This window comes from Echeneis naucrates, chromosome 12, assembly GCF_900963305.1.
Source record: "Echeneis naucrates chromosome 12, fEcheNa1.1, whole genome shotgun sequence".
NCBI classification, from domain to species: domain Eukaryota; kingdom Metazoa; phylum Chordata; class Actinopteri; order Carangiformes; family Echeneidae; genus Echeneis; species Echeneis naucrates.
Window position 1 is genome coordinate 20,272,334 of NC_042522.1, and position 12,262 is coordinate 20,284,595.

The 12,262-nt window shown below is 45.7% G+C and overlaps 2 protein-coding genes across 6 annotated transcripts; one reads left to right on the plus strand and one right to left on the minus strand.

Moving 5' to 3' along the window:
- The first annotated feature begins 91 nt into the window (after positions 1–91).
- Positions 92–4,315, plus strand: il7r (interleukin 7 receptor). Its single transcript, XM_029515707.1, has 9 exons — positions 92–427; positions 537–738; positions 1,543–1,669; positions 1,751–1,908; positions 1,988–2,139; positions 2,283–2,439; positions 2,518–2,632; positions 2,707–2,779; positions 3,237–4,315. The coding sequence occupies exons 2-9, from the start codon at positions 648–650 to the stop codon at positions 3,579–3,581; spliced, it is 1,218 nt and encodes a 405-aa protein (XP_029371567.1). The 5' UTR covers positions 92–427; positions 537–647; the 3' UTR covers positions 3,582–4,315.
- On the minus strand, positions 2,815–11,985 carry capslb (calcyphosine-like b). Of its 5 annotated transcripts, XM_029515687.1 has the most exons (6): positions 11,906–11,922; positions 10,217–10,255; positions 6,273–6,411; positions 5,040–5,217; positions 4,758–4,967; positions 2,815–4,525 (listed from the first exon to the last, which is right to left on the minus strand). In XM_029515687.1, coding segments are annotated over exons 2-6 (630 nt in total). In that variant the 5' UTR covers positions 10,218–10,255; positions 11,906–11,922; the 3' UTR covers positions 2,815–4,423. The 5 variants fall into 5 exon arrangements, 4 of the variants coding, with proteins under 4 accessions (XP_029371547.1, XP_029371549.1, XP_029371548.1 ...); XM_029515689.1 differs by lacking the exons at positions 10,217–10,255; positions 11,906–11,922 and adding an exon at positions 8,124–8,249; XM_029515688.1 differs by lacking the exons at positions 10,217–10,255; positions 11,906–11,922 and adding an exon at positions 6,609–8,169.
- Between the last annotated feature and the right edge of the window lie 277 nt (positions 11,986–12,262).

Below are 12,262 nucleotides of genomic sequence, written 5' to 3' on the forward strand. Positions count from 1 at the left end.
CTCTTCACCACAGCTGAAGATGTTTGTGATGCTGAGCGGAGATAAGAACCTCAGACGTGCGGTTTGGCGGGGGTGGCGATAGGGGCGGGGCTTCCCTCACCAGATGAGGGACTTAACACACAGACTCTTCCTGTCCCTGAAGTGAGAATGAGGCCCCTCCCACTTCAGGATTTAGAGTAGCATTTTCACCTCAAGCTCCACCCACACAGGCACTGCACAGCTGAGCACCACCAAAACCATCAGCCTCCCCTCACAGAAAGACTGGAAGAACCAGGACCAGGACCAGGACCAGGATCTGGATCTGTCTAAAGTAATCTGAACCAGACTCTGATAATCTTCTTCACTTTGTCATGTGACAGATGTCCAGGTGAGGGTCACCTGACACCAGGAAGTGACTCAGCCTGAAGCACCAACTCTGTTATTACCTGTGAGTAACACAAACACAATAACACTCACTGACACACTCAACTATTGTAATTGTTTTAGTGTGTTGTTGCAGCTCCAGCTGTTTGCTGAACATTTTTTCTGATTTACAGAACATCCTGCCAGCAAATGGCTGCCCCCACCCCCTTCCTGTGTGCTGGCTCCGCCCCCTTCCTGTGTGCTGACAGGCAGAGCCGGGGCAGGTGAGGCAGCAGACGGGGGAGATGTGGGGCTGGAGGGCAACTGTGCTGCTGCTGCTGCTGTCGGCTGGCGCTGGAGCTCAGAGCGGAGACGGGGCAGACGGGGCAGATGGAGGTGAGTATGACGGTCCACTGGATTGTGGACTTCACCTGAGGGACACACCTTCTGACCCGGCTGGAGGGTCATCCATTAACTACACAAAACACATCATTCTAACACACAACAACATTAATTAGAATTATAATTCACCAGGGAAAAACAGACGCAGAGAGATACACACAGAGAGATACACAGAGAGACACAGAGAGACACACACAGAGAGACACGCAAAGAGATACACACAGAGACACACAAAGAGACACAGAGAGACACACAAAGAGACACAAAGACACACACAGAGAGAGAGACACGCAGAGATACACACAGAGACACACAAAGAGACAAAAAGAGACACAGAGAGACAGAGAGAGACACACACAGAGACACACACAGAGTGACACACATACACACACAGAAAGAGACAGAGAGACACACAGAGTGACACACAGAGACACACAGAGACAAACGCACACAAACAAACACGCAAAAATGTTTGAATAATCTTTTGTTTTGTTGATTGTGTCTAGAAATGGATCAAAGTGAAACTGCAAACTGGTTCACATTCGAAATCTTTTGTGCGTTTGTGTATATATCTGTATGTCTCAGTTTGACTAGTTGCTGGTCTTTATACAGATGTTTGTTTGTCTTCCCGCAGACAATGTAACGGTCAAAGGTCATTCTTTTTTACAAACCAGTGTTTTCATGGAGACAGACAGTCACAGCTGTAGACAGGAAGTCCTGAGACCCACGGGACCCCCAAGGGCCTTGTGGGCCCCAGCTGACTGGGGCCTCTGTCATGAAGCTGTTGTTCCCTTTCAGGGTCCAGGATCAGATGCTCCTCCCATATCGCTACACGACAGAACAATCTGACGTGTTGGCTTCTTGGCGGCGGTGACCACGAGGACGATGAAGATGAAGGAGACAGCATAAAGAAGATGACACTGTGGTACGTCCCCCGATTCCCCCCCTCCACTCCCTCCATCCCCCAATCGTGACCAGGTCATGACCTCTGCTCCTCTGTCCACAGCCATACAGACTACACCGCTGAGAGCAGTCGGATCATCTGTGAGGAGGTTCATGGGAACTCGATCTGCACCACAGCGAAGCCCGTGGTGGATTTTAATCTGACTGTGGAGCTGAAGACAGGAGGACGGATCTCCACCATGGTGAACCTGAGGAAGATCGGTAAGACCAGCTGATCCACCTGTCTGTCCATGTCCTGCTCCTGGCTCATGTTGACTTCCTGTCCTCTGTCCTCCTCCAGTGAAACCCAAACCTCCTCAGGTACAAAACGTCACCTTCAACCTCAAGACTCACCAGGTCCTGATCCACATCAACACCGCGTACCACAAGGACTACCTGAGTGTTGAGGACCTGCTGTTCCAGCTGCACATCTGGACCATAGGAAATGACATGGTAGATGATGTCACTTCAGTGTTGCATTATGGGTATTTTGAAGCCGTAATGTGTCCAATCTAATATGTTTTGACTAAGTGACAAAGAAGGATTTCTTCATCCACTTCAGTACGTGGACTTAATTGCGTTTTCTGTGAGCTCAGATCCAGAATGTGTCCTCAGCGGACACAATGCAGATCGACTTGGACCACCTGCAGAGGGACACCCAGTACCACGTTGCTGTGCGCTCCATCTCAGCCAAGTACACCCAGAGCAGCTGGAGCGAGTGGAGCCAGACGCTCACATTCATCACCCCGGCAGGTGAGGTCAGCTGTTCCAGATCTGCTGGAGACCAGGACTTAAGATCAGCAGCTTCACTTCCTGTCTTTCTCTCCTCAGAGGAAAGCGTTCCCGAGGCCCACAACCAGCTGCAGAATGTGGTCTACAGGCTGATGGCATGTTTGGTCTTTGCGGTGCTGCTGATTTTCTCTGTGGTTTTCTTTTGGAAGAACAGGTAGGACAGGTCCACGTTCTGGTCTGAGAAAGTCCACTTTGTCCTCACTTTGGTTTCTTTTGTTTCCTCTGCAGAATATTCAGCTTCATGTGGCCGAACATCCCTCGACCCAAAGACACACTGGTCCACATCTGCAAACCCAACAAAGTGAGTTCACAAGTGTCGCAGGACATGACCAGGTCACCTGACAGTCTGTCTCAGAGCTGTTTCAGTCAGTACAGTTACTGAAGAGGGGAAAAGCTAAGCTAACTTAGCATGTTATCAACGTCCATGTCCCAGTTCAGCAGCTAAACCAGAGGACCAGGTCTGGTCTTCATCGACCATGAAGGCTCACCTGGTTTAAGGCCTTTTAATGGAGAAACAGTGGTTAGCATACTAATTCTGATAGCTTTGGCATCTCCACCTGTGAAGATGTTGGTCAGCAGAGGATGAACTTTGTCCAACTGAACAGCTGCTAATGCTAATGCTAACTCTAATGCTAATGCTTGTGTTCCAGTGACAATGAGCAACGCTTGTAAGGTCGTCTCTATGAGCCCGTCTGATTGGTCAGTGTGATTACTGTGATGCACTTCTGGGACCTTCCTATGTTCTTGTGGTTCTTCAGGGTCTTCTGTTGAACTTCAGCCCTGAGGAGTTCAGCTCTCTGAGGGTCTGCCCAGTAGAGAAGATCTGGTCCTGTGAAGACCCAGAACCTTCAGTCCTTCACGTGGACAGGTCTCAGTCCGGAGATCCCAGCTCCACCCAGAGCTCGGATTGCAGGAGCACCACCAGCGTCAGCACAGAAGAACTGGAACTGTCAGCCCTACTGAGCTGGGCCTCCTCTGAAGGGGGGGGCAGCCTCCACAGCGCTAGTCCTTTGCCACCACCGCCTGAACAAAATGAGGGGTGTGGAGTGAATCCACAAGAGGAGGCCTATGTCACCATGTCTAGTTTCTATCAGATCAAGTAGGTCAGGCCCCGATGGACCTGGACCTGGACCAAAGATTGTTTATCAAACTGCCCTACCATCAGGTCTGCTAATGGGTCTGAATGGATCCTCCAGGGTCATCCATAAAACACCAGGAAGTCAGAATTTTGCAGATCAGACTGATCCAGGTCCTGTGGCACCACAATAATGCTCCTGTTCCTCAGAGGATAAACCTGCCCTACAGCTGCTAGCAAGTCATGACCAATCTCCAATCTGGTTCCCAAAATCCAGATCAAACACACTAGGACCAAAACCTGAGAACAGATGACCATTACCTTCTGATCACATGACGGATCACTCGATCATGTGATCAGAGCCTCCTGCTAAACAACCTTAGGAATCTTAAAAGACACACACAGGTTGTGTTGTTGTGATATAGTTTGACCTGGCTCTTACAGTGAAATGTAGCTTTTGTGTGTCTGTGCATTCTTGTGGATTTTTGTCATGTGTTTAAATTTATTCTGTCGCAGACACACAAAGAAAGAAACGCTGCTCCTCTCTGATGTCGTCATAACGACTGCACTGAGACAGCTAATGAGATGTTGCCTTGTTGCCATGGCGACCTGACCCAAAAAAAACGCTGCTGATGCCTCATGTTTCCTGACAGCTGTTGTGTTTATTAATCTGCTATGTGTTGTTGAACCAGCGGGTGCCATGGAAATAAAATTGTTGTATTTGTTCATGTACGATAAAATAAAAACATGATGATTAAAGAGTTTCAGCTTCCTCACAAAACGACCGTTTAAAATCACCAATTCACCATCACAACTATTTCTGATTAGCTGGATTGGAGTCCAGACCAGAATCTGGCTCCTCGAGCCTGGTCAGAGTCTCCAGGCGTTCTTCATCATCAGGATGAAGTAGACGTCACTGTCAATGGAGGCGCTGACTCCGCAGTAATAGTTGACAAACTCATCTTTGGTCACCTGTTGGAGAAGAGACGTTACCATGGAGATGATGGGATGGACGGCAAACTGAATCAGATTCACAAAAAATAATGAAATATGTTCATTTTTGATGCAGAATAAAAATCACATTTGTCATTTAAGTAAAAAAGAAGACGATTGATCGCATTCAGACTGACGGTCCCGCTGACTGACCTTCGTTTTTCAAGGCAGTGAAGGTCTCGTAATGCGTTCATGGCCCAGAGTTCCTTACCTTCCCGTCTTTGTCGTATGGGGAGTCGAAGCTGTCCAGGAATGTCCTGAAGACCTGGTCTTCTGTCCACTCCCCATTCTGGTACTTGGGGTGGTACCTGGCATCGTAAACCCCCCGCAGGTCTTCGATGGTGAGCACGCCGTCACCGGTCTTATCCAGCTTTCTGAACGCTTGCATGACCACCTCCCTCCTGGCCTTGGACATGGGCGGCTGCAGGGGCCAGGTGATAGCGTTAGAAATCACAGGGTGGCTTGAACGCACCTCAGCTTAGACGGTCTTTACCCTCAACGTCGTCAGGAACTCGTCAAAGTCGATGGTCCCGCTCCCGTCGCGGTCGAAGTGTTGGAACAAAGCCGTGGCTTCCTGTCGCTCCATCAGGATCCCGTACTCATTCAGACCCTTCAGGAACTCCTTCAAGTCCAGAGACCGGCTGCTGTCGTCATCCAGGATCCTGAAGGCCCTGACAACAGCAACAACGTCACAAGAACACAAACATCACGAAATCCTACAGCAGCATGACAATATCTGTCCTCATGTGTGTCCTGTCTGTCCTCAGCTGTGCCCTGTCTGTCCTCAGGTCTGTCCTGTCTGTCCTCATGTATGTCCTGTCTGTCCTCATGTGTGTCCTGTCTGTCCTCAGCTGTGCTGTGTGTCCTCAGGTGTGACCTGTGTGTCCTGTCTGTCCTGTCTGTCCTCAGGTGTGTCCTGTCTGTCCTCATGTATGTCCTGTCTGTCCTCAGCTGTGCTGTGTGTCCTCAGGTGTGACCTGTGTGTCCTGTCTGTCCTGTTTGTCCTGTCTGTCCTCAGGTGTGTCCTGTCTGTCATCATGTATGTCCTGTCTGTCCTCAGGTGCCCTGTCTGTCCTCATGTGTGTCCTGTCTGTCCTTATGTCTGTCCTGTCTGTCCTCAGGTGTGCCCTGTCTGTCCTCATGTGTGTCCTGTCTGTCCTCAGGTGTGCCCTGTCTGTCCTGTCTGTCCTCATGTATGTCCTGTCTGTCCTCATGTGTGTCCTGTCTGTCCTCGTGTCTGTCCTGTCTGTCCTCATGTGTGTCCTGTCTGTCCTCGTGTCTGTCCTCAGGTGTGCCCTGTCTGTCCTCATGTGTGTCCTGTCTGTCCTCATGTGTGTCCTGTCTGTCCTCGTGTCTGTCCTGTCTGTCCTCATGTATGTCCTGTCTGTCCTCAGGTGTCCTGTCTGTCCTCATGTGTGTCCTGTCTGTCCTCAGGTGTGCCCTGTCTGTCCTCAGGTGTGCCCTGTCTGTCCTCATGTGTGTCCTGTCTGTCCTCATGTGTGTCCTGTCTGCCCTGTTTGTCCTGTCTGTCCTGTCTGTCCTCATGTATGTCCTGTCTGTCCTCAGGTGTGTCCTGTCTGCCCTGTTTGTCCTGTCTGTCCTCATGTGTGTCCTGTCTGTCCTCGTGTCTGTCCTCATGTGTGTCCTGTCTGCCCTGTTTGTCCTGTCTGTCCTCGTGTCTGTCCTGTCTGTCCTCATGTCTGTCCTCAGGTGTGGATGGACTCACCTGCTCAGACCTTTGATTCCGGAGGATCCTCGGGTCAGGCACTGCAGTCGGAGTCTCTCCACGGGGTCCGAGGTCTCTGAGAGCCGCCGCTTGGCGTTGACCGCCATGTCTCTATCATGTCTTGATGTTCCCGCCATCACTGACGTCAGAGAAAACACGCAACTACAGTTTAATTGAACATCAACAATGGAGGAACTTTCATCTTGTTTGTTTGGGAGCCATGACACTTTATTCTTATTATCAAAAACAATCCAGGTCTGTCCGTCCCACCGCGGAAAGGAGCCGAACCGAACCGGAACCGGCCGACCGTCCTCCGTTCGGATCAAAGGAACTCACCGCCAGCTCCTCGAGCTCTTTGACGTTTTGATCTTCTGGTGAAGTTTGAGCTCGAGGCTTCTCTTCCCCAAACAAATTGTTGTCACCATGGAAACCGATTCTCTCTGCTGTAATTGGCTGGCACGTGAACTCACCTGAACCTACGTCATTCTAATGAAATAATCAAGGCGCGGCAGGTGTCATTTCACAATAAAAGCCTTCCGAAAAACGGACGAATTGTAAAGAGTCCCTAAGACACTTCCTGCTGCTCAGACTGGTCTGCAGCACCATCCCATCAGCCAGGGACTGTTGGCTCCATCTAGTGTTCTCTATGGAAACCAGCACCGACATTCACTGATGGATGTTGGATTTGTTAAAATGCAGGCCTCAGGCAGTCAGGGCCGATGGTGCTCTATCTGAGAAGTGGTAGTTATCCACAGGCTCACCACAGGGGTGTGTCCAAAACAAATGTCTGAAGGAGCATCTTTTGAAGTTTGCAGATGATACAGCTTTAATCAGTTTGCTCCAGGACGGAGAAGTCGATCATGGGCCAGCCTTGACGGCGGATGATTTTATAGTGTGGTGCGACGACCACTTTCTGAAGTTAAATGTCCACAAAACTAAAGAAATGGCCAGTGACTTCAGAAAAGCCTCCCACTTCTCCCCAGCTGTCATTAAGGGCTCACTTGTTGAGGTACAAATATCTGGGAACAGTGATTGATAAGAACTTGAATCATGATTTTAACATATGCTATCAGCAAAAAGGGTCTGCAGAGACTTTATTTGTGCAGACTGAACACTTTTAACGTGGACAAGACATTGATTGTTTTATTCTATAAATCTTTTATTGAGTCTATTTCAACTTTCTACATCATTTCCTGGTATAGCTACCTCACAGTGCAGAACCAAAATTGTCTGTTACACATTGTTAAGATAGGCAGTAATATTATTGGCGATCAGCAGCTTTCTTTGTCAATTATCTACGACAGACAAGTTCTGTGGAAGGCAGTCCATCATAGCCAGTCTTGACCACCCTCTCTTGGAAGACTCTGTAGTGCCCCAGGGTAAAAAGCAACAGATTTAAATTTTCCTTTGTTCCCAGTGCAATAAATGGGTTTAACCAGCAATCTATTAGGGCTTGTACTTTTTTGTTAGTCAGGGATATTTTATATTATTTTACCTGACAAACAGATGCATTTTATTCATTCATTCATTCAGTCATTGAATTCTTATTTATGGTTGTTTTTTTACTGTTTATTATTGTGACTGTCCTTTTGTATGTTGTGTTGTATATGCGTGGCCTCTACTGCAAGCGGAATTTCCCCTCGTGGGACAATAAAAAATCTGAATCTGAATCTGAATCTACTTGAAGAAGTTAACGGCATTTAAATATGCTAACTCACTGTTTTGAGGTACTGTAACTGAATACAAACACCTTGCTCAGAGAAAATCAAACACCTGTTCAAGAACAATAGCTGACAATATGTTCATGATTCTGGATCAGTATATCATTTGTGTGTGATTACAGCTGTCTACCTGTGGATGAGTCAGGACAGATTCGGGTTTCTGTCCTAAACTGGCTTGCGGTTTAGACTCCAGTCTGTCCTGACACATAAAACACGTCTTTCAGTCCTCGGCCAGCTGACATGATTTTGATGTAGACAAACCGCAGCGCTGCAGGGACTTTTTTATCCATTCGAATTTTCATCTCTTGCAGTTTCTGGATCTTCTCCTTATCTCCTTTCTCCTGCATCTTCTCTGTCAGGAAGTCCAGGTGGACATGAGTGGACAATGAATCCACCTTCAGGGCGATCTGGTCCAGTCGGACGACGTATCCATAAGCCTCTTCGAGCCACATAGCCTTCTCCTCTGTCAGCTTTATCATTTCTTTCTCCAGATTTTCGAGGAGACTCCACTTCTTCTCGCCCTCTGACCTGTTCCTGTCATACTTCAGTTTCATTTGCTCTTCAGTCTTCTGGACTTTCTTTGTCTTGTTCACATACTTCCAGTTTTCTTTCACATGAACTGAGGCAGGACACCTGTTGGTACAAACAATGCAGTGTCCTTGTTCAATGACTTTACAGTGTTTGGGCTTCCGGGCCACCGTACATGGATGGTGACAGGTCTCCTGACAGACCATACAGGTCAAAGCGCCTTCAGAAAAGAACAGCCAGCGTATCCCTCCCCTGGTGGTTTCTTTTTCTTTGTAGACCTCATCGATGTCCACGGTAAACTTCTCATTCTTCTTCATCTCTTTAGCATGTTTCTTCAAAGCGTCTTGAATCTGTTTGATCTCCTGCTGTTTCATTTCGATCAATCTCATTCTGTCTTGGAGGTTGTGGACGCAGGCGGCCAGTTTGATGCGTGTGTGCAAAACTTCAATTGTTGTGATCAGTTTTTGTGGTCTGATTCTGTCTGTGAAGAGCATTAACTCTTTCGTTTTTCTATTTGTTAAATCCCAAGAATGTCTTAGTGCTGTCTCTGTTTCTCTTGACCGGCCTTCATTCTGGCAGTTGTCAAACAGGAAGTGAATTGGCTGGTTCTTCTCATTTCTGGCACATTTAATTTTTGCAGCATCAAGAGCTTGTAGAGCATTTATTGGTGTTCTTCCGTTTGAGTATGTGATGAGAGCAACAATGCTTTCCCCCAAGTTTTTGCCAAAAAGAGAAATCACTGAGTCAAAGATGTATTTCAGTCTGTCACTCAGTCGATTCTCTGTTGCCTTCATCACCAGCCCAACAGCGTTTATTTCATGAACTCCTCCGTGGCCGGTGAACAAATCAAATAATCTCTGGCCAACCATGACATCCAGCTCGAGCCCTCTGGTGTCTCCATATCCAGGAGTGTCAATGATGGTCAGAGAAAAAGACAGGACGTTTTCTTTAAAGTCAAAGATCTCGTACACGATCACATCTGACGTCTGACTTTCTGCCTGGCTCCTCGTCTCTCGCTCTACGATCTCAAACCAGATGTCGTCTTCAAACTTCACTCCCATGGCGAAGTTGAGCAGAGTGTTGACCAGAGAAGATTTCCCTGCTCCTGTTTCACCAACAAGGAGGATGGTTTTGTTCTCCTTGCTCAGGTTCTTCTCACCAACAGTCATTTTGGCCACAGTCCCGATGTGTCCTCTCTGTGGGCTCAGCTGATAAAGAGCAGGAGATTGTGACGGGGAACTGATTCGGGAACTTTTGGAGATTATGTCTTTGTATTTGAATGAGGCTTTACTGAAGCTGTAGGAAGAAAAGAAGGAATTTGTTCGCTTTGTATTCAGCCCTATAATGGAGGTGTAAAATAACATATCTGTCCCTGACTCTGCTCTCACACTTTTCTGAGTCTCCTCAGGAGGAATTGTCAGATTGGGAACTGCTGCAGTTGTGGTTACACTTAGAACAAAAAAATCATCATTTTGAATCAAACCATAAAATAAGTTTGAGAGTAATAAGCAGGTAAACTGTCCAAACAACCAAGCTACAGCAGAGACCCAACAAACTACAGCAATCAGGCAGCATTGCTGTCAAATGCGAAGTGCAAAGTTATCATTTTCATCAACACTATAAAAATAATCTCTGTACTTGTTATAATGACTCGTGATTTTGAAGCAAAGGCTGAGTTTTAATGCTGTTACTCACTGTGATGCCATAGTGACTTCAGGTCAAAGGTGAAGGTGTCTGGAAAAGATTTTAGAGAAATATCAAACATTCATCAAGAATAACTTGCGATAAAAAAAAAAAAAAAAATGTCATGCTGATGTTGAAAACGTTAGTCTTCTGTTTTTCTTATTCTTTATTTCTGATCCTCCAAGGAAAAATTTTAAATTTACATTAAGTGATTTAATCCAGATCAATAGTTATTAATAGCATTAACGTTATGACAACTGTATTGTTTGTCTGGCTCTCCTCTTACATCCTCAGGCGGCTGATTGGTCCAAACTTGTTTGGTCTGTCCATGTCAGGTCCAGAGGAAATATAATTTTTGTTCTATATTTATGCACATTAATGTCATACTACATTTTCTATGATAACTCTAGAAAATGGGACATGAGTAGTTATTGTAAATGTTGTTCTATGATACAGGAGAACTGACCCTAAAACCTGGAGCTCTAATTTCACTTTGATGCTGTCGTCTGTTTGCTGCATCATTAATGAAACTCTGAAAGCTCCAGAATCCAGAGGCGGTTTGTTCATAAGGGCGACCAAAGGGGATTTTTTTGATCATATTCTTTACAGTGTTATAGTGGTTGTGACAGCTGTAGACGGTTGGAGCTGCTCTGTACGTCCTTCTCCTGTGCTACATGAAGTATTTCAGTATTTCAGTCAGGATGAAAATCTCCCTGACTGCCCTCCTCGACTCTCATGTCACATTTCAGTAGTTTAATATACTCTAACGTGCTTTCGTCATACGTAAGGTGAGCACAGCCCACGAAGCCACCGCGCCAGTCGCATTCAAGGTCAGCATGGCAAGTGTACAGAGCACGTCGGTCATTTCCCTGAAAGAAGTCCCTTTCAGTCGTCGCAGTCATGAAGATAAATTAAATAAAATTAAAAATAAATTAAATTCACGAAACAAACAGGACCTCCCGGACCAAATTTAAACATAAAACAAGTTTCTACAAAGGGAGGGAAATCATATAACCGGAGATTTATATATATATATAATCTATTAACTGTTGATGTTGGTTTTAAATTTTTTTTTTTCATTCAAAGGCTGATTTCAGGCAATATGTTCATCTATTTTATATTTGTTTGTGTTCATTTTTGCTAATCTCTATAATCTCTATGTATATATAGTTCACTGTTGAATGTGTGCACTTTAATTTGCACTTTTAGATAATTAAACTGCACAAAACATTTAAAATATTGTCACTGATATGGCAATCTGTACAGTTATTCTATTTACTATTTGTTTCTTCAAATACAAAGTATTATTTGTGCAATGTTGAGTATGTTGAATGCACTTCCCCTTTATTTGGATTTATATAAACTATTTGTAATTTTAAACTTTAAAGAACTGTAAATTAATACTTTTGTTTTTGATTCACAGTTTATCTCTCTGTTGATCGCCAAGGTAATTTTATAGATTGAAGACTCCTGGATGTAACTTTTCACTGTAGCTGTTACATTTGGTGTTGCTATGTAAGTTGAACCGAAAGTAACAAGATGTGGCAATTCTCTGCCTATTACTGCCTATTAATTTTCCCATTGAACGGGTCACCTTGGTCATCATCAGAACAGTTGCCCCCCTTGAAAAAATTTGTCAGGGGCCGCCACTGCCAGAATCCCATTATCACCATTATTATCCCAGTTTCAGGACGATCTTACCTGTCGTCGGTTTCAGGACGCGGTGCAGAGCAGGAGGAGAGTCGATGTTCTGAGGTTTTATAGGAGTGTCTGGTCATGTGACCTCAGCGAAACTATGAACTCCGCTCCCAGCCTTCATCATATCCTCTCATCTGTAAAGATAAAAACTGGCCTTACAGCAGAATTAAAAACAAAGAGATGAAACTGCAGATTGAAGCCTTATGTGGAAAAAAATGTGACATTCTCATCAGTGGAACTTAATTTCTTGATTTATATAGTAAACAGAATCAAAAACCATCTCAGACATTAACTCTGGTCTGAAGAGTCTTAGACCTCCGTTATATCTAATGACCATCAGGGGGCGACTCCATCGGTTAA